The 23,010-nt window shown below is 40.4% G+C and overlaps 1 protein-coding gene across 2 annotated transcripts in view; it reads right to left on the reverse strand.

The window, feature by feature from the left end:
- The window catches only part of LOC115795301 (glypican-5-like), a 107,319-nt gene that overhangs the window by 79,174 nt on the left and 5,135 nt on the right, over positions 1–23,010 (reverse strand). For both annotated transcript variants that reach the window (XM_030751119.1, XM_030751118.1), the window contains exons 2-3: positions 15,953–16,114; positions 391–1,094 (exon numbers count right to left, since the gene is read on the reverse strand). In XM_030751119.1, coding sequence (XP_030606979.1) covers positions 391–1,094; positions 15,953–16,114 — 866 coding nt within the window. The remainder of the gene's footprint in view (positions 1–390; positions 1,095–15,952; positions 16,115–23,010) is intronic.

Genomic DNA, 23,010 nt, shown 5'->3' on the forward strand with positions numbered 1-23,010 from the left:
ATAGCACGCAAGTGCACCAACTTGCATGCTTTATCCACATTTTGTCTCGGGTTCACCGTAGTCAATGAGGAATAATATTTCCACAGTCAGAACGTAAACAATGGTGATGCTTACCTGCCTCAGCTAACATGGTGGGGACTAAAGTTCTTTTTAGTATAAACATTATTTTTCTCTTAAAAGTTTCAGCAACATTAACGTAGTAGGGTTCTTTGTTGCACTGGTGGAAAAAATAACTCATAACTGAGAAGCAAGCTGCAAAACCTTTCCAATCAATATATTTAACTTTGCCAAGGTACATGTATAAAACAAAGATGTTAAAAAAAAAAAGATTTGGAGGCTTTTTCTTGTGCATTAAAGCTTGTGACTGATGTTTCACCAGTTTGTACTCACCGTGGCAGTAATGAGTGGACCATGGAGCTGTGCATAAAGCAAGGCCTCACTAACGTGCTCTCTGACTCTCAGCATGGCTAGTTCCAAACTGTGGTGTCCGGCCATGGCATGGGTAAGTTGCTCCAACAAGCTAGTATACCTCCTCCAAGGCTGATCCAACTCTGACACGCAAGCCAAGCAGCCTCGCATTACATTCAGACAGTAGCCCGAGCAAGGCTTGATCAATGTCAGACCACTGCAATGGGAGCAGTACAACATTTTCACTAGGGCCTTTATACACTCCTTGCTCAGTCTGGCATGTTCAGTTACGTTCACGACCTCCAGACCTTCTTCCAGGGCCAGACCGAGTTGTCGCCCAGCCCCCAAAGCCTCAGCCAGCTCCTGGGCCATGACATCTGTTTGAGTCCCAAAAGGTTTGACATCCTGCCTGATCATACGGAGACAGTCACCCATTTCACTGCCCATCATTATTCTCCCTTCAATGCCTGGATTTATAAGTCGTGCATACACAAGTGGGAAGATGTTGTTAAAAAAATGGTGAACTTCTCCCTCCACAGAGACATTACCTCCACGGAGGTAGTGAGAAAGGGAGGAAAAAAGCTGATTCACATGGGGCAGAACTTGGTGAGACAGAGATGGGTAGCTTGCCTCCAACAGCGAACTCAGGTGGCCTTGAGAGAAGGATAAAAGGTACTGGAACATGTCTGCAAGGATACCAGAAGAGAAACACAGAAATAAGAGATAGAGGGAAAGACAAGACAAAATGTAATTACTATCATCAATAAATCATAAATGACATGATCTACATGACATGCATAAGGTATTCCAACTGCAAAGACATATCCAAATGCTGAGCCAGCTAAGCTTGGCTTATGCTTATCAAGTTGAGCTGAGAATTGCAGTTGGATAAAGTTATGGAAAATATTCCCAAAGCATGCATGTTTTAGAGAAGATGTCTCTGCTTTTTTACATAAAGTGAGAGACAAAGTGGGGTTTAATAGTATGCTGAGAACTGCAATCAGTCCATTTTCCAGATTATTAAGTACAGACTGGACTAGAAATGGTTAAATTGTCCAGGTTGTTTTTCCCGGTGATCAAGTAAAGCTGTAAAGCATTCAAATATACCGGTTAATACAAATTAACCAGCTTATTGTATGGCCTAGTTAAAACCAAATAATTTTTTTCTTTCATTTTATTAAACTAGCTTGTTTCCCCATTTTACCACCAACTGATATGATTTCCTGTTGAATATGACTTTAAATATGTTAACATTTATCATTTCATATTGAAATTTAAAATGATATTGGAATCTTGCTGAAAGTTATTTAAACTGTCACCTCTACTGCACAGCTGACCCTGGTTGTTACACAAAAACCTTCTCTACACATCCACTTTTCCCCTTCTCCCCTGATCTCCTTTCCGCCATCTTTCCACACATTTTTTTTTTTTTTTCATGTAAGTGTGTGGGTTTCTGTCTGTATGTTGCAGACGCAACACTCCTCTCTTGGTGTGTGTGATGTCAGCTTGAAAGCATGACTGAACATGAAGGAACAGTAGCAACTGTACAGAAACTGAGACAGGAGAAAGAGGGGGCCAACACACATATCCCCAGTGCAACAACCACACACACATATGTACGTAGATACAAACACATAGAGATGTATTGACTGAAAAGAACATTAGTCTCCAGTACTTGTTAGTGCTGTATGTGGTACTGACAACAGATGGACAACAGACAAAGAATTAATTATGTATTTTGGACATTTACTTTTTTATTTGTATTTTTTTTTTTTTATAAGGCATGGTGTTAACAAGCATGTTGATTCATCAGACTTCATTCACCAAAGCAAATCTATTTCAGAACTTTGTGCGTGTGTGTCTTGTGTGTGTCTGTGTGTGTGCATGTCCAGCCCCTCCCAGCTCACAGACAGAAGGATAACAACAGTCATGTCCGCCTCAACAGCTGCACTAATATGACCGCTGTCTGTGACACACTGGGACTCCCCACAAGCCAGTAAAAAGCACAACTCATTTGTAACACACCCGATAACAACATCACTGTGATCAGGGCTGCTCCCGCAAACATTTAAAGTTACTGCTTATAAAACTGGCTTTGAAAACCAAAGAATATGTGACTGAAAAAAGAGTGAGAGCCATGGGGGGAAAATGGTCTGTTAGGTAATATGGCTGGACAGCTAAAGAGTGACAACTTATGATTTGATTGCGTGCTGAAAGCTGTCAGAAAGACCCTCAAAGAGGTCCTATTAAGGCGAGACATAGAAGAGTAACAAAAAAAATAAATAAATAAGAGACAGGGTGGGCAAAAAAAAGAAAATTCACATGATTGCCAAAGAAGTTTTAACGGCGCAGTGTTAGTACCATTTCACTGTCTTCTAAGCCTCTGGTGCTGCAAAGTTGTTATCAGTGTGAGGTCTGCCTACTTGCCTGCCAGTCAAGGCCGCAATGCTTAATAGCTGCAGGACATTTATACCACAAGAGGTAACCACAGGGTTAGATTACACAGCATTACATAGTGTTATTATAGCATTATCATGCTCAGAAATACCATGGTTTAATCTTTCTCTCTGTGAGACAGCGAGTCTTTTCTACATAAGAAAACAGAAGATTTCTCAAGCCAAGAGGTGAAAATAAAAAAAAAAAAAAAAAAAGTATGGCGCTCTCAACAGCACCATAAGTGGATGGAAATCATTCCGTGGGTTTATGACAAGATCACTGAATCCTTAAGACATTCCATACTTGTTAAAAGAGCTTTTCATATTTGCCAAGAGAGTGACACGGAGAAAGAACACGAAAGAAGAAAAAGGGAAGAGAGTGGGAAACTGCCAGGAAAAATGGAATAAAGAAACGACTGAACTTTTAAACAAGGAAAAACAACTACTGTACAACTCGACTCCACCTTGTGAACATGCACTGACATCTGGATTCATTTGGCCCCTGGGCCCATAGGATTTCCCTGTCTCTCTGTGGCTTTTACTTCAAACCTGTCCATGTCCCAATATATAGAACCGGAACATGAACCCACCTTTCTTCCTTTCCACACTCTATGAGTGTCATGTTATGTTATACCTGTACTCAAATAAGGTCCCAGGGGTACAATTTTATATAATGGAGGCCACAAAAGGCCTAATGCTGTGACAGCAAGAATGCTGGATTTAACCACTGGTTCTAGCCACGGGAATAATTTAGGAAGGAGGTAAGTGCCTTATCTGCCACCATCTCACCTCTAAGCACGGTCTTCTTTGGGCATAAGGTGCCTTCAACCAGGATGCACAGGCACTTGTTACCCCATATATAGTGTAAAGTGGATCCCACGAGTCCTTTTTAATTTTTTTTTTAACTTATCAGTGATTTTCTGTGCTCTGTAAAGTTCTCTCCCATGCTCAGAAAGATTTGGATTCTCATTCGGTGATAAGTCAAGCACAATTGTTGTGGGTTTCTCTGCATTACCAGTTCTGGGAAATACATTGAAAAAATGAAAAAAAAAATAAAACAAACCAGCCCGCTTTTTAAGTCGCAACTACCATTGCGTGAAACTCACTTGGGTTTGATTGTTCTGTCTAACCACTGTACCTAAATCTGGATTTGACCACACTCAATTCAGACACACACTCATGGGTGGCTATCATTACTATGTCACAGCCTCCCATCCTGTGATCCTGTTGGGAAATAAAGTCTTACTGGGTTATTTTGGAGGATATTTTTTACGAGGCAATTATCTTTAATTTGCCAGGAAGTCCTAAAACACTGAAATTCAAAACACATAATTGTCAAGCTAACTATATGGGAATAAATGAACAGGCCTTATTTGTCTGTGGCCCTGTGGTATAATCTGACATGTTCTCTATTTGGAATAAACAATGTATTAAATGTGTAAAATAGCAACCAGTGGCAATGCAGGAGGCCTTTGCCCTATAGTGGCTTAAACTGAGTATGTATTTATGATTCTGGAATAAGGTATTGCACCACATCCAAATGCTCTCTGAGATTACTGGATTTAAATCATAGTTATTTCCACTTTAGATTCTGTATGCCAACCCTTTGTTTAACTGTCTCAATTAAACTTAAAGCGTCACTATGAAACTGCCACAATCACTGAGTCAAAAATAAGCATAGTGCTATGGTTTTGTCACAGCAGGCATTTCTTGCCTTTGCTACCCAGTTGTTACTGAATGGTTAGATTCCTCAGTCTCAGTCTCAGTCACGATGCATTGTGTATTCTGACACCTTGTTATCAGAACCAGTATTAACTTTTTTGGCAATTTGAGCTACAGTACATTTGACATCTGTTGGATCGGACCACACGGGCCAGCCTTCACTTCCCACATGTTGAGTCTTGGCCCTACCTATGAACCTGTCACTGGTTTACGACTGTTCCTTCCTTGGACCACTTTTGATTGATACTCAAGCTCCCCTGTGACCTTAAACTGGATAAGCAGCCAAAACAATGGATGGATGAAATCAATGTATTTTTGGATTGTGTGAAAAAAAATCCTTAAAAGGTATTTTGTCCTGTTAAGGCATGTCACACACCGGATGTGGCATGCTTGAAAAAAACTGTGTGACCTTACATCCATTATAAAAACCTGAGCTAGAGGGTTTGTTTCTACATCATAGGTGAGATTGCATGATTTTGATTGTTGTGCAAGCACGAGAGAGAATCTATATATTTGCTGCTATATCTATTTTCAAGCACCTCTTTATGTGACCCTGTAGATGTGGGTGTGCTTTGCATGTGCTTGGAGATGTGGTAATACAGTGATAATGAGACAGGAGACACTGTTCTCATACCATGGAGTTGTGGGTCATTCCTATCTTGGCAATCAGTCCTGACTGAACCTGACCAACCATGTTCTCAGGCAAAGCATTTTAATCCTACATGTTTGGATTTCAAACAGGTCACCACACAGTTATGTGACATAGAGACACGTGTGTAGATTACATATCCTTGTTTTAATTAGCAGAAATACTGTATATAGGTCCATCATCTCCCATGCAGCCCTATTCATCTTAGGTTACATGGAAGAGCAGGCAGTGTCATACAATCTCCTAATTTAATGGTAATAGACTATTAATAAGTCCTTGAATTAATCTGTTGATTCATCATACTTGTGTAGCAAAATCATACATCTAACATCTAAACTGGTAGCATGACTCAACTGTCAAACAGCAGGCTCAGATATGCTGCTCACACAAGTTTGACCTACAAGAATTGGAAAGCTGCGCTCCTGCCAAGAACACTTTGAGCTGAAAAGCCCCTTAGAAACCCACATACAATCAAAATGTATGTGCACATATTGTTGCTGATCTTTGGCCCCAAGTCCTAATTTGTTTGTCTTGTCCTATCAGGACAAGGAATAATGAGGTGTGTGTGTGGGGGGGGGGGGGGGGGGGCTTTCTCTATTAGCATTATAGGAATCTAAATGGCAGCCTTGCTATATCAAAAATCTCAAGTAAGGATAGAAAAATTAACAACAATAAAAAAAAAAACAAGTAGGAAATGTTCACAGTGCACTGACCTATAATGTGGCAGGAAAGAAGAGTGAATGAGGAGACTGAATGGTGGTGTTGGTTGGGGGGGGGGGGGGCTGCTTTCTGCTCTGGCAAAAGAGGGGAAACATGATCGACTGCAGGGAAATGAGCAGATGAACAGATGAGAGAACGACAGGGACAGAGGAGACAGAGCTCAGGGGCTGTGGGTGAGGGGCTGAGGGAAGAGTGGTGGGGTGAAGGTTGCTAAAGTGGCTGGTACCATAAAGGGGAAATGTAGACAGTCAGCGCTGGTAGGGACTGTTGACAGATTGACAGACAGAACCTCTGGTGCTTACCATTAAGGGGGCCATAGCTCTTTAGTCATGCCCCATTTCTCTTTTATATATTGATATATAGAATACAATGGTGAATATCTAAGTGCAACAAGTGCAATTACATATGTGACCATAGCAACAAAACTCAGTTTACTAGTCAAAACTACAAGAAATGTGATTACACAATATCCATTTTGATTGATTGCATGAAAAAGAGCGACCAGTATGTGACACGTTTTTCTAAGTCTGGCCTAGACTGTGCCAAATTTAGCACTGCTCCATGAAGAAAATTAGCTAACACGCAAGTTTCAGATTGTGAAATTTTATAAAGATGTGAGAAGGAATGAGTAGGGTGCTAACAAGGGCCTGCATAAGTAGAAGGTATGGGGACATTCATTTATTGAAATACTCAATAGAAAGATGATTCCAATACAGCATAACATTTTCAACAACACTGAAGGCTACTGCTCATCTATGATCCATCCACTCTTTTTTATAGTGCACAATGAATGGAGCCACTTTGCAGTTTTCAAATGACATCAAACAAAAGTGTGCTTTATTATTTTTTGAGATGTAAAGCCTCTCCGCGAATTGCCACCATATCGTGGTGGAGGGTTTTGTGTATCCCAGGGATCCCAGGGGCTACATTGTCCAGGGGCTTTTGCAACCTGGAAGAATCTCCCAAGGTAAATTGGTTCTGGTTGAAGGGCCAGACAAAGAGTATTTCAGATGACCCTTATGAGAGGAAGTTCAAGGGAAGTTTACTCTGCTTGGGATAGGGTTACTGGGAACCAGTCTTCTGGAGAGGGGCTAGACTCTGTTCCAGTCTGGAGTTGCCCTTGGTGTCTCTAGCAGTACTGAGGTGGGTATCCTTGTATCCCCTCTGCTTGGTATGTTGGAGTTTTTACCAGTGGACAAGAGGGATATTTCAGGCTAGGTAAAGGGTCCTGACCATCATTTGCACTTATGTTCCAAATGACAGTTCAGAGTACCCAGCCTTCTTGGAGTCGCTGGGCGGGGTGCTCAAGGGTGCTCCATCCAGTGATACCATTGTACTATGCTGAGACTTTGTGAGTGACAACAGTGAGGCATGACTGGGAGGAACAGTCTAATGTGAACCCGAGTGGTGCTCTGGGGTGGTCCTTCTGGATTGACAGACTGGGGTGCTGGTTCCCATCTTGAAGAAGGGGGACCAAAGGGTGTGCTCCAATTATAGGGGGATAAAACTCCTCAGATACCCTTGGAAGGTCTATGTCAAGGTGCTGGAAAGGAGAGTTTGGCCATTAGTCAAATAGATTCAGCAGGAACAATGCAGTTTTCGTCCTGGACGTGGAACGCTTTCTCCTCTCAAGGATATTCGAGTGTGTGTGGGAGTTTGCCCATGCAGTCTACATATGTTTTGTGGACTTATAAAAGGCATTCAAACACATCCCTCGGGGTATCCTGTAGGGGGTGCTGCAAGAGTAAAGAGTGTCTGGCCCATTGTTATGGCCCATTCAGTCCCAAGATCACAGATACAAGTGACGGATATGAGCTTTTCCCAAAGGGTGGCTGGCATCTCCCTTAAAGATAGGGTGAAGACTGCAGTCATTTGAGAGGTGCTCAGAGTAGAGCCACTAATCCTCCACACTGAAAGGAGCCAGTTGAGGTGGTTCGGGCATTTAACTAGGATGCCTTCTGGTTGAGGTGTTCCAGACATGTCCTACCGGGACAAGGCCCCAGGGTAGACCCTGGTCACACTTGAGAAATTACATCTTTTGGCTGGCCTGGGAATGCCTCAGTGTTCCCCCAGATAAGCTGAAGGAGATGACTGGGGAGAGGGAGGTCTGGGTTTCTCTGCTTAGGCTGCTTGCCCCACGACCCAGCCCCAGATAAGAGGAAGAAAATGGATGGTAATGTCAGTGTGACTAATACTAACTTGTCTTGCCTAAGCCTGTTAGTTAAATCTTGTTGCCAAAAAAAATCATACTAAGTAGAGTGTTATCATTCATGCCCAAAAGACTGACTATTGTTACCATTAATGCTAAAATATTAATATTCTCATTATTGCTCAATTAGCCTTTTTTTCTTTTTTTTTTTTTTAATTATTATTTTTTAAATGAATGGTTTTGCTCTGAGTTTTTGCCAAAAGATAAAGACTTGACAAGATTTGCAAAAAGTCATTTTAGGGGTTGATCAGTGGTATATTAAGTTTTGTTGTCCTGTATACAATGTGCCTTGAAAAATCACAATACACATAAAGCATTTCATTCGACATTCAAAAGCTTGCATGACCAACCTCTCTGCATATGCAGTATCCTCTTTTTATTATATGCACTGTTGTGAAATTATTACTTTTGCAGAAAATTATAGGACCAATGCAACAACAAATTAGCTGCTTTTTAAAGACACGTGTAAATCTAACAGAGTGGTAGTGGCATTTTCTTAGGAACCTAGCTAAATGGATGGTTATCTGTAGTTTGTGACAAAATTTTAAAAAGGCAAGGCTAGGTAATAAATCATTACCTAAGTAGAAACTGTTGAAGACTAAATTGGAGACGGCTAGAGAAAAAGACTGGACTCCAGATATTCATAAAAAAATGAAAGGAAACATTTAAGCTAACATATGATTAACATGAAACAGGCCCTTGCACAGCCTCTGAGGTGTTAAACAAATCCAAGATGAAAGGAACTCTAATAAAGAATTTTCCACTTTTCGAAGCAGGTGTGGCCTCTGTTTTCATTTATCAGCTTTATTATAAATCAGGTATAAATCAGGGAGTTGTTAACGTATTGTTTAAATTAGGGGCCAAAACTGGTCTTTAGCAAGGCCAGACTCCTTATACTATGGAAACAACACAAAATGCTTCATTTGCTGACTGAAATAAACCAAAGGAAAATATTAAATAATCAAGATAAATGCATAACAATATTTGTTAAACAGCAAATTCCATCATAATCCCAAAACCAAATGGATTGACAGTTTACCAGATATAGATTGCATTGTGCTTGACTTAAAGGCAGACTTGTGTAAAACCATTTTGTCCTACAATATAGTAGATACAGTCTGTCACAGATCATACAAAGAGTGCACAGCTGGATAAAGTCAGAACACCATTCTGATCATTTACTGCAACTCCTCCTCTAATACAATGGATGAATGACTGGGGAATTAGTGAACAAATCCCACTGTGGGGACTCGTTATTGGTATAAAGAAGCCACACAGGCAAAAAGGAAAGAGAAGAAGCAAAGGAGTGTCCATGACAGAGTGTAATGAGACTTGAATGTGGAAGTGATCTGGTAGATCATTCCCACACTGAGCTGGTAAAGAGACACAGGAGGGAGACAGCAAAGTCCAATCAAATTTGGGCTGAAGCAAACGTGTGAGTCATACCACAGAGACACATGCATCACTATGCTGATCCACTTATGCATTAAAAGCGTACATTAAATACAGGCCTTTGTCTCCCACAGGCACCGGATGAAAACAGCTCACCTTCACAGAAAGTCTGGCCAATTTGAAAAGTTCAACACTTCATTTTTCTCCAAGCTCACCAATATCCCCTTATGTGTGTCAGCATTACCTTATTATCGTCCAATCCACAATAATTTCCCTCAACAATATCTACTCATTAAACTGAAGAAACATCAGCGATATTAAAGTTCTTTGGCAAGAGTGCTGGTTAAAATCTCATAAAGATTTTGACTTACAACAGCTATATAAGGAAAGGTGCACACATATTTACATGTAAGGGGTAAGCTTTGTATCTGACTGACCACCCTGAACACTTCTCTATAAAAGTAGCCAGAGCAATCTTTCTAACCTACTAAGTCTAGTAACATTTATCTGTCACTGTACAAATCTGAATAGCATGCAGTTGCATTAACAGACTGGGATCATGCAAAATTATGACCCCACACCCAAAATACCTGCCAAAAAACAACAACCAAAAGTAATACCCACACCTCAGCATACTTCCTAGGAACTTTGCAGGCTTTTGGCTAAGATGTCCAGTGATTTAATAAGAGAGAGGTGGTCTGCATCCATGATCAGACAGTTTAAGAGGATAGGTTTTATGGAAAGGCAAGCAGGCCACATAGATGGCAATATGGAAAGGTGACTCAGGAGGCTCTGTCCTTCAAAGAAGTTTCAAGTAGTCTCTTCTTTTCTCCACGACCTTGATCATCATAGTATCAGATGACACAGTTTGGTTCACTCTGCCACTGTGGTTATGACTGAATGAAGTCATGAGAAAAATAATACAAAAGTGACCTATGCCTCAGCTGTCACCTCAGCAATGTGACTTATCCTGTGTCTGAAAACAACCACACACACAGATCTCACTCTTCACACACACACACACACACACACACACACACACACACACACACACACACACACACACACACACACACACACACACACACACACACACACACAAGATCAGCCAGTGAAGCATGAGCACAGCAGAGTCAGACATAAGAAAAAAACATAAGAAAAAGCCAGGCTGAACCTATCAGCAGCAGAGTACAAATCCACTCAGCCAGACAGACAGAATGTATTCCAGAAAAGCCAAATTCTCTTGGACTGGGAACAAGCAATGGGAAATATGATTTTGTCTTATTATCAAGAAATTTCCTTGGTATCAAGCTTATTGTGCTCTTAGTCTCAGAAATAGTAATCTCACCACTATTTCTAACAGAAACGTAAGAAATAGCATTTATGATGAATTTCAAAAAAATCATTTGTAAGGGGAAAAAAAAAAAGGATTTTTATCCGAGGTTTACTTTTATACTCGTATCTCAAATTCTGGCAACGGAGCTTGGCAGCAGGCTAATCTAGATAGATATCATGTTTGTTAAGGCATTTGATGTAATATTGTGATGTATGCATGCTCGGTGAGAAAGACTGCGGCTAATGAAGAAAAACGAACGAAGACTTTTGGTTTCAATGAGACAGTAGGGAACAGAAATGTGTTTATGGTTATGGTTCTATTTTGTGGAGTGCACTGCTGGCAGCCATGTTATCTTTAAGACATGAGAGCTCTCTGCAGCACACGTGCCAGCCAGCAAGTTCAAGACATTGGCATGCTGCCCACTTGGGCCCAGCATGCTCTTGTTAAGCAACCAATGCTGACAAAGCATGGTTCCCAGAGAGAGAGAGAGAGAGAGAGACCCAGGAAGATAAAAAAGGAAAGTTGTCAAGAGGGCAGCAGAACATAGTGACTCTACAGAGCAAATGTCTGTTAATTCAGTGGTTTTAAAGGCATACCACAATGCACAGACACCTGACAGAAGCACACTCAAACACACCTGTGCACACTTTACTGAACTCCTTCCTTTAACAGCAAGCCCTCCCTTCATCTCATTTCTCTCTGCTCTCACTTTCAACGCCTCACTCCCCGCTCTCTGGGTTCTCACACATTCATGAGGTGAGAAGGGCAGATGAAAAGCAGAGGTAATTAGGAAAGATCTGAGCCTGACTTTAAGACTTTATGGAGCTTTGAGCTTCTCCCTTACTCCTCCCTGCTTTTCTTTGTTATTCCCCCCTTTTCCCCAGTGAGGCTGAGTTCTCCAAACTCTGAAAGCATCCTGTCCTCATGTGTCATGTCTATTCAGGAGGCTAGAAAGGCATTACAATAGAAACATGCTTAGTACACGTGCATGCTCATGCACATGCACATGCACGCACGCACGCACGCACGCACACACACACACACACACACACACACTCCAAAATACACAATGAATTTGCTCCAATATTAAGTCCATAAATGCAGTTTCTCTCCACCCTGTAGACTAAATGAGACATGTAGGGACTGATTCCGGATATCCTCCCTAATTTGAGCATGAGCTCATAGTCCCGAGCAATGTCATCCTGTGTACAGCCGTCAGCCTCTAGAGCAATAACCCTGTCGGTCAAAACATCTGCAGAGAAATATACACACAGACATGAAGTGAGAGAACAAAAATGATGATGTGAGAGAGGACAGGATAAGAAGATCAGGGCAACATTATGGAGAGACCTTCCAGACAAATGCAGAGATTGCAATAAAGATTCTGGGACTTGTATCTGATCTGTGAATGATGCATGAAAACAGAATGTAAGAGTAAAGTGGCTCATCCCTGATGCAAAAGCAATAAATCATCACTATTTCATAAATGAATCAGTTGGCTCTTCAAAGGCTGCATTGTGTGGACCACCCAGGATGATTCTGACAGTTAAAATAAAGAAAACAAAAGCCTTAAACAAACATTTTAATTAAACTACAATGCTCCGGGCTAGGTATTCTTGTTTGCCTGTCAGAGCTTAGAGATAGGAACTGAGAGACATGGGGTTGTGGGTGCAAAGAGCAACTGACATGGAAACTACTGACTAAAAAGGCAATCAGAAGAGCTGTAAATTCCCAAAAGTCAGGGAGACAATTACCGTAGGCTGAACTAAGCCACCTGGATCGACAAACAATATCACAGTGAGACTTTCTTACTATCTTGCATTCCCATTATCTATTCTTCCCTCCATTTGTCTTCTTCTGCATTCTGCCTTTAAAAAGTTGAGACCTTCAAGTGTCTTAAAGCTTTAGATAGTGGTTTTGATCACACATATGCACAGAAACACACACACACACATATACCCAGAGATACAAACACACACTGTCAGCCAGGATAGGAGGTCTGGAGAGTTCCTGAATGATGAAACAAGGATCAGCTAATTATGTCACCTCAGTGAGAAATATCATCTTTCTTTTTATGGCATTCTGTCTCTTTCTTTGTCTCTCACTGTCACTCTTTCTCAGATTAACTCCTTGTATCTGAAGGGCACATACTGTGACGTTCAAAATGCACAATACTCACATTGTATGATCTTTAGGCCAAGAGTGTACATTTAGCTGAAAAGTATTTGTCAGCGCTTGTGAGGACAACTTGAGCCTTGAGGTGACCATAGTGTCTAGTGAGGGTGGTAAATATTGTACGTGCTTACATGTCCGTAGTGCATATGTATACGCTTATACATCGACACACAATATCCTGCGCATGTAACATACACATGTTCAAAATTTCCTTATTACATGAACATTAATGGCCTTTAGCTGTGAGTCAGCCCCCATCCATATCGGTGTCACTAGTGATCAAAAGTGTCAGCATTTTCCTGACATCTGCCATCCCGGCCTCGTGACTATATAGCCAGATACTTACTCTCTTGCTCATCATTCCCACCTGTCGTTCACACTCTCTCTCACACACACATAGACTCGACACACGCATACAAACACGAGCACAAACACATGAAATTCATTTTCCCGTTCAACAGTTTGCAAACAAGAGTTTCCCGCCTGCTGGAGTGAATTGACTGGTAACAATCCTAGTAACAGGCAAGAAAACATTAGGCCACAGAAATGTTTCCAAGCCAGATCACACCAGATCGTATTGGCTAGGGCAGGGTGACAGCCGAAAGCCCTTGATGGCAGTTTTAAGCTGCCCGAGCTTAGACTGGGCTCTGTGGTTAACATCTACCAACCATCAGGCCCCAATGACCATTCCCTATCAACTATGACATGGATTAGGAGAGCCTGTTTGTGCTATGTTTGAGAGCGGGAGACCAGCAGAGCTGACCTGGGTGTATCTGTGAGAATCCTGTGGGGAGGCTTAATGGTAGGAAGAATGAAAGATAAGGAGGAAAAGAGCAGTTGCCTAAAAAGAAATAACTATAGCTAGAGCATTCAAAAAGCCTACTTGCACATTTCCAATAGTAAATATTTAGGAGCGCACAAGCGAACCTGTTTATTCACATCCTTACAGGATCACAAGCACACATGTGGTCTGAATTTAGGGGGTCATGCTCGTGACATGTCAACTCCCACATATGACAAAGCACAGTAGGAAATTTAAGGCTGTCAAAACAAACAATGTCCAACAAAAGCACAAACGCTGCACATGCAGACGCACTCCTCAAACGCCCCATGTAATTTCCAGTGGGCATTTCCTTTTGGCTAACCTTATCAATCAGCAGGAGTGATTTGAGTTCAAATAATAAATGCAGCAGTGTACAAAAAAAAAAAAACACTCAGGCACAGCACTTGTTGTGAGACTTGCTGCATGCAGCTGGGTGTAAACAAAAGGAAAAAGGAGGAGAAGCCCATCCACAAAGTTTTTTACCATTCAGAGTGTGAATAACAGCACCATCATCATAAGCCAAATTAATATTCTTTTTACTTTGGTATATGAGACATTTGCTACTTCACATTCCACTAAAGGCAGTCAGACAGCACAGACTGTCCTTAGAAGGCCGTGAAAATTAAAGGCTAGTGACATCATCATTTTCAGCACCTTCCAGTTTCTATTGTTATTCCATTGTTATTTTCCATCTTGGCCTTTTCTGGATATGTGAAACACCTGATCTCCATTCATGAGACAGGCTCAGACATGAGGTAAGAATGCAAGAATATTAATAACGATGAAAAGGACAAATGCCAGAGACGCTGTTCGAACACAGCTATTTCAATTAATTGGTTTATGAGACTGCTGTGAGAGGGGTTTATCTCAAGAAATATTTAAACACCTATGAAATAGCATGTGTGAAAGTAGTGGAATTTCACATCACTTACAATTCAGTATAAGAAACATTATGTGACATGAATGTACTCTTTCCAGATGACATTCATAAGTTAAACATGAGTAGCAGTTTCCATGGCATCAATGTCCATGACTGTTCCCTTTCCAGTTATTACTCCATTTTTTCATATTAGACACCAAGACTAGCAGTGGTTTTTTTTTGTTTTTTGTTTCCTTTATATCTAAAATCTGGCCAACACTGCATCAAAGCACTTTGTGGCCATATAAAACTAATTGCATGGTACTAAAATTCCTGTAGCACTAAAACATCCACGGCATGTTTCCTACTGTGTGGCATTGTACTGGAGTTTTTTTTTTTTTGTTTTTTTTTTTTGGGGGGGGGGGGTTGGTCTGTTTAAGATTTTTTTTTTGTATTTAAATGACACTGCAATTAGTGGAGGAGGGAGGTACAAAGGCCTTTAACTAGCTAGAGCTGGTTGATCAACTTCTATCTACAGCAGATATATGCAGTACCAGTCAAAAGTTTGAGATGAATTAGGACGTGTGTGTATATATATATATATATATATATAAATAAAACTACTGTTTTTTTTTCAGGGATTCTAGTCATTTTGCTGTCCCAGGAGCAGGATTGGAAAATTCTATAGCAGGCCATCATCCACAAAACACTAGAGGCTAAGAAAAAGACCTCCATACCCTCTTTTCCTGTCTACCCTCAGTGATCCTTCATCATATTTGTGCTGCTGCCAAAGCCACAGAAGAAATGGGAGCATGCCCATTTCCTCAGTTACACTTGCCTGCACGCCAGTTACCACGGTCCTGGGAATCTGAGTGAAAAAGCTTTACTTACAAATAAATATTCTTCCCTGGAAATAAGCAAATAAACTTAGATATTTGCTTATTTTATTATTTAATCTGGATTCAAGTACAGGAAATAAAGTTCAGACAGAGGTTACCAAAAGCTGGGTCAACTTTTCTAATTAGATACTTTGTAGAAGCCAGCCCTCTGGAGAATCAGCCCTATACAATGGCAGGTACAGAGTGCTGTAAGTAGCTATAGACCATACATAGCTGAAAAATAACACCATATCAACCCACTGACTCATACTATCTATGTTCTTATTGAGAACAAAGTTTCAGGACAGTCCAACCCTATCTTGACCCCAAGTGTCCATGAACTTACCCTGGAAGGCAACTTCATGGGTAGAGATGAAGTGCTTAAGCTTATAGCTTTGGGACTGAATGTTATGCAGGGTTTGTCGTTTTACAGCAAACTGGTAGCTCTCCTCCATCTTCCGTGTGCAGCAGGATGGACCTTGGTGCTTACAAAGCAATAGATCTGCATCTAAAGAAGTCAAACAAAAACAGGTTTAGTTTATTTCTCTTTTTTATGAAATCAAGATTTATAGCCATATATATATATATATATAAGCCATAACTCCACTGAGAGGCAGAAGAGCCCAATGAGGGGCAGCGAAAGTCATCATCCATGTTTCCTGATAAATATATCGTTGGTTCAATTTGATATGATTTAACGCGTCATCAAGACATACATTTGTGAAGTGTAAAGATACTAAGCTTTACATGCATACACATAAACATGCATACAAGAAAACAGTGGGAACTACTGCAAAATAACTCCTGGAGTATTAGAGAGAATACTCCAGTTCATGAACTAATACGCTAAGTAAAACTTTGATTAAGAGAACAGTTCAATCACAGATGGTTTAGCTCAGCTAAAACTTTGTAGTGCTATGCCAGTGTAACCTGCTTCTCACCAGTGCTTTATATATTTTATAAATACTATCATTATATCACAGAAACCAGCTTAGCATGGTCAATTAAAACTGTCCTTTCCCACATATTGATTTGCACAAATGCACATGCACAGGGTCAAGTGTACAAGTCTGGTATGATAACTCATTTGCTGGGGGAAGGGCTGAACAGGAGTGGTGGGAGGCAGGTGTTGTAACCAGAGCCTAAAGCATGGCCTAAGGACAGACCACAAGACCAGTGCCTCACTGTCCAAATCCTGCCATGAAACACAATAGGGTTTCATTCTGAATCCCTCTTCCCCTTCTCCTCCCTCCCTCCCATTTGCCTGGCATATCCTTGTGAGGCCTGGGTGTCTCTTAATTACCCAGTGAGGCTCCATTTGTTCCCATCTCAGAGCCAGATGAGTGAAGTCATAACTGGCTGTCCTGCCCCTTACAGCTCATTATCTCTATCTCTGTAGCAGTCCACTCCTTCTGTGTTGACCCTGGCTATGATTACATGGAGCCTAATACTGAGATTCTAATCACTTTAAGAGCCCAAATCAAATAAAAATGTTCCATATAAATATTTCAAAGTGGGTAAACAGACCCAAATGGATCAAACATTTATTTGTTTGCAGAGAGTTGATTTAAAACTTATTGAAATAAATTTGTGGCAACATGCACATCTCCTCTTCCAGAAATGGTGGACTGAAAGCTGACATCCTCCTCTGCTAAATGTACAAAAATAACCTCTCCGAGAATTAAAAAGTTACGAGAAACGCAGTAACAGCAGTTCCTACAGTGAACAGAATCCACCTTTAGTGAGCTGATTAAACTTGTGCCAAAGAGTTGACATTTCAGATGAAATATGTTGGGACATGTGAAAACAGTGACTCTATAACGTTTAAAATCTGCGGATGTCTTCAGTGTAGAAAATCTGTAGATTTTTAAAACAAATTGCATGCAACAATAAGCTCAAGCTATTAGTTTCACAGTCATTGGTTAAAGTTAATTTCAGTAGGATCAGATCCTAAAATCAGACCCATTAAATAGCAATTTTAGTGCCATTTATTACTCTAGGTAAGTGAAATACTTGAATTAAGTTACTTAAATCTTGCTTTAGGTGACACTGGAAATACATCAAGTTTTGCAAAATTTCCCTATACAGTATATGGTGTATGTCCTCTCTCCTCTTCTGTCCGTGACCCTGCTCTATTCGCTGGCTGGCTCCTTCCCTCCTTTGTGTTTGCGTGTTATCTGTGATATGAAAGTAATATCCAGGGACTCACAGTGGAATCCAGCCTGGCCTCTCCATCCCTTGCGTGTAGCTGTGTGGAGTAAGTGATACTCAGAAAGACTTTGGCTGTTAAAGCCACCGCAGCAGTCAGGACAGGCTGACTGTGTCCCAAATATACTAAGCCATTTTTTTTTTGCAGTCATCAGAGCCCATGCCAGTGCTTGTCTCCCATGTCACAGTGTGGAACAGACTTTAGTCTTTAGTAACTTTTTAAAATATTGAATACATTTTTTAATATTAAAAGCAATTTGGTGCTTTCTACATAAAAGTAAGTAAGTAAGTGGGTAAGTAAGAAGCGTTTATTTCACAGACATATCGTTACATAGTGCTGTAAAATCAAAATAAAAAAAAAACCAAGAATAATCAGAATAAAAGAGAAAAATGAAATGCAGTTAACAGCAAAGAAACCCAGTTAAATACACAAAAAAAGAGAGTAAAGGAAAACAGATAACTAAAAGCTATCAATAACTACATGACTATCAATAAGAATCTCAACAAAACACTTAAAATTGTTTTTATAGCTGCTTTTCAAAGGAGTCCATAAAGTTAAACAAATGAGAAACAAGGAAATTGCCAAAGTACACCAGAGTTACCAATGTCTACAATGCAGGACATATTGTATGTACATTTTTTGTAAATGAATTGTTGACTGTCTTGTTTGTGAGACTTTTTAAGCATAATGCATTTGTAATTGCTGCACAGAGACCATTCACACCTGTTAAATCCACCTTATTCCTCTGTTTCATTGTTGTATGACTGCTAACGTTACGTGACTTGGATGTAACTTGGATTTTAAAAGGCTGTTTAATGACAACATAAAATAAAATCTCTAAAAATTCAGAAACACAAAGGCACATTAGGCAAAAGCAACAGTTGATAACTGCGACAGCCAATTTCCCCTATTATTCTTGGCAATCTACTCAGCTCTGTCAAACCACTTGAGAATCATGACTCAACAACAATTTTCCAGTCATGCCTCAAACTTTCAGCTGGATGGATTTATATGGCGCATGGTGTCAACATTATTGCCTTTAAGGCATTCCTGCATACAGTCAGGTCAATAAGTGAGAAAATCTTTGCAACTTATAACTTTACGTCTGTACGTCACCGCAGGGGATTTTGAATCCAACAAACACAATGTGACTGAAGTGCAGACTTTCAAATTTAAATGAAAGGGTTTAACTAAACTGCATCAACTGTTTAGGATTTACAGCCCTTTTTATTTTATTTCATCTCTGTAAACTCAGACATGGATCCCTGTTTCACACAGCTACACTATATTGGCAAAAGTATTCACTCATCTGCCTTCACATGCATATGAACTTGCATATAATCCATAATGGTTTAATATGATGTCGGCCCACCCTTTGCAGCTATAACACCTTCAACTCTTCTGGGAAGGCTTTCCACAAGTAGTGTGTTTAGGGGAATTTTTGACCATTCTTCCAGAAGTGCATTTGTGAGGTCAGACACTGATGTTGGATTAGAAGGCCTGGCAGCAGTCTCCACTCTAAATCATCCCAAAGGTGTTCTATTGGGTTGAGGTCAGGACTCTGTGAAGACCAGTCAAGTTCTTCCACACCAAATTTTTGCATCCATGTCTTTACCGACCTCGCTTTGTGCACTGTTGCACAGTCAAGTTGGAACAGGAAGGGGCCATCCCCAAACTGTTCCTACAAAGTTGGGTGCATGAAATTGTCCAAAATGTCTTGGTACTGTATGCTGAAGCATTAAGAGTTCTTTTCACTGGAACTAAGTGGCCAACTCCTGAAAAATAACCCCAGACAGTACGTTCCCATAAAAAGTCCGGGGAATGTGGGAACGTAACAAAAAGTGTCTGGATTGACAAAAAAGAGACAGGGAAGCAAAACTGTTAATGTAAAAGTTTCATTAACAGTTCAACTAAAAGAGACAGATCACCTTCAAAAGGAAGAAAATCAAATAAAACACAGAAGTTAGTCACTAAACCAACAGAGTAAGGCCTCAATCATCAAAACACCCTCCTCTCCACAGAGCAGGAGTAAGCAGTCACAACACACACAGTTCACAAGCTGTTTCACACAGGCTCTTTGGCACTGGAGCTCTCCTCTCTCCAGACTTAAGTGCACTGGCTTAATTGTTGAGTTGAGTCAGCTGTACAAAAGGGGTGGCACCTGAGGCTGGAGAAAGCAAGCCACACCCACTAGGTCAGAAAAAAATCACAGCAGGCCCTGCTAGGGCCATAACAAGCATAATCCCCCCTCCACCAAATTTTACACTTGGGACAATGCAGTCAGACAAGTACTGTTCTCCTGGCAACCGCCAAACCCAGATTCATTCATCAAACTGCCAGATGGAGAAGCGTGACTACAGAGAACACGTCTCCACTACACTAGAGTCCAATGGTGGCATGCTTTACACCACTGTATCCAACGTTTTGCACTGTGCTTGGTTTAGCTGAGGCTTAGATGGAGCTGCTCAGCCATGGAAACCCATTCCATGAAGCTATCTACACACTGTTCTTGGGCTAATGTGAAGGCCACATGAGGTTTGGAGGTCTGTAGCAACTGACTCTGCAGAAAGTTGGTGACCTCTGTGCACTATGCACCTCAGCATCCGCTCACCCACCCAGTCATTTTACATGGCCTACCACTTCGTGGCTGAGTTGCTGTCATTCCCAATCGCTTCCACTTTTTTTTTAATACCACTAACGGCTGACTGTGAGATATTTAGTAGTAAGGAAATTTCGTGACTGGACAGGTAGCATCTTATCACGGTACCACGCTGGAATTCACTGTGCTCCTCGGGGCGACCCATTCTTTCACAAATGTTTGTAAAAGCAGTCTGCATGTTTGGTTTATACACCTGTGGCCATGGAAGGGATTGGAACACCTGAATTCTATTATTTGGATGGGTGAGTGAGTACTTTTGGCAATATAGTGTATCTTGGTGTTCACTGACTACTGATTTGCCCACACTTGCAACTTCTTTAATATACTGCAGTTTTCTATGCTGAGATCCCCTAGAGTTTATTTATTTATTTATCCTTTTTTTTTTGTATCATTACATAATTGTTACTTTTTGTTTGTCATCTTTGTTTGTTCAAAATGCTGTTTCAGCACAATTAATTGTTGAACCTTCCACATAATTCTGCATATCAGTGACTCCAGTCCTTGATTACTCATCAGTGATACCTTTTCAACTGTTATACCCTTCTAAGGACAGATAAGTGTGTTGCTCATGGGAATGGGTAAATACTTATGTACTGATTATATTCTTTAATGTAACATGTAACAGTGCTGAAAAAACAACTATAAAAATAATATTAAAATGAAAATTTATGAGAAGTGATAAATTCTTGTGTCAAACTTTGCATGTAACCAGGCAGTGAAATAAGAAGCATGTGCAGCATACTTGGGTTCAGAAATACAGCAAAATTGCTTTTGTACATTATATTTTGTCTACAAGTTGAAGGTATGTATCTTATTTTTTGTGATTTTAGTGTGATTTTATACACAACACCACTGCGTTAGTGCCTAATCTTCATACTGCTCATTCTGCCAGGCTGAACTTTAACATGCTCTCGTCTAAATGTCAGCTTTGATTCCTAATCCCCTTAATTGTTCTCAGGTGACAAATACCTCTGGGGTAATTTACCATATTAAAGCCATGGCTCATGGGTCTTGACTTGTTAGTCATGACCCCTTCAGCAACATCTCAGCACCTTTCATTGAACAAGCAAAGAATTCTGAGTGGAGAAACTCTACCATTGTTTACCACTGTTCACATGGCACTCCTATGTAATACTAAAGCATCACATCTGAGTACTATGGTGTATAATGCTTAGAAGACACCCCTTTCAAACATACATGCACCATCTCTGGTACTCACAAAATTATATATAGGCAGGCTGTTCACATAGCCTCAGTTTGGTATGGAAATGTTGTTTGGATTTGGGATGCACTAATGAGCAGGTGATTTGTGGCTTCCTGATATGGCTTTTTTGATACTTTTTCCCGAGAACAAGAATAACTTTGTTAGAAAGTGAGTAATTGATGCAGTTACCCTTATCCTCCCTCAGGAAGTCAGTTCCCTTTGAAATCCCAAGATCCCCTGAACATTCAGGATATTTGCTCTATACAGATTTGGATAGCCCATGTTGAATGAAAACACATCTCAAAAGGGTCTTTGCCACATACCTGCATTTCTGGACTACCTTGAAACTCCACTAGAGTGTTTAACTTTCCCATACCCCAATCTGGAACTGCCTATAGTGACTGGCACAGAGTCCAAAACCACACTAAAAGGCACAGGTTGGAAGGACAGAGCAGAAAGAGAGATGTTAGGCTGGCAGGCAAATAGAAGCGACCTGATGAAGCAGCATAATATCAGAAGGGCAGGTTTGTTTATTTTTCTGTTGATCAATAAGCATTTTCCATGTTAAATAAATTAATGAAAATAACAATCTCTTGAAAATGTTTTAGAAAGAAACTCTCATTTAATGCACTATTTCTATTGCTAGAATACTAGAACTTTTTTTGTTTATTAAGTACTGTTCAAAAGTCTTGAGCCACCCGTCATTCTTCGTTTCAGAGGAGAGAGACTTTCTTTAAGTGGTCTTCAGCAATAGTTCTCCAGACTTTCTGAAATTCTTTCTAAGTTTTTTTCTCTGGACATTCCAGTCCTTCAGTCCAGTAATTGTACCTGACAGTTTTCAGAGGACTTTTTTTTTAGTTCGTTAATCCACTTAGCAATGACCTATAAATCAAAAAAATAGGCACTTAACTCAAGGGATGAACTAGTGTTGTGTCTACACAATTTAAAGAACAATTTAAAATCTTTAGGCACATTGTTACAAGCAGCCTGTCACAAAAACAATAAGTTGAGTGGGTGAGTGTCTGCAGCCATCTGTAAAACACAGTGGAGGCTCTGTCATGGTTTGAGGCTGCATTTCACCCAGTGGTGTTGAGGATCTCGCCAAAATTAATGGAATTATGAACACAGAAACGTACCATCAGATTTTGCAATACCATCTGGAAAGTGTGTAATTGGCAGCAGCTTAATTTCTTTTTTAGCATGACAATGATCCCAAACATACTGAAAATGCAGTGAAAGCATACTTAGACAGGAAAAACATGCAATGGAACACAATGTGTCATGGACTGGCCTTCCCAGAACCCAGACGTCAACATTATTGAAGCAATGTGG

The sequence above is a fragment of the Archocentrus centrarchus genome, chromosome 17 (genome assembly GCF_007364275.1).
Source record: "Archocentrus centrarchus isolate MPI-CPG fArcCen1 chromosome 17, fArcCen1, whole genome shotgun sequence".
Taxonomy (NCBI): domain Eukaryota; kingdom Metazoa; phylum Chordata; class Actinopteri; order Cichliformes; family Cichlidae; genus Archocentrus; species Archocentrus centrarchus.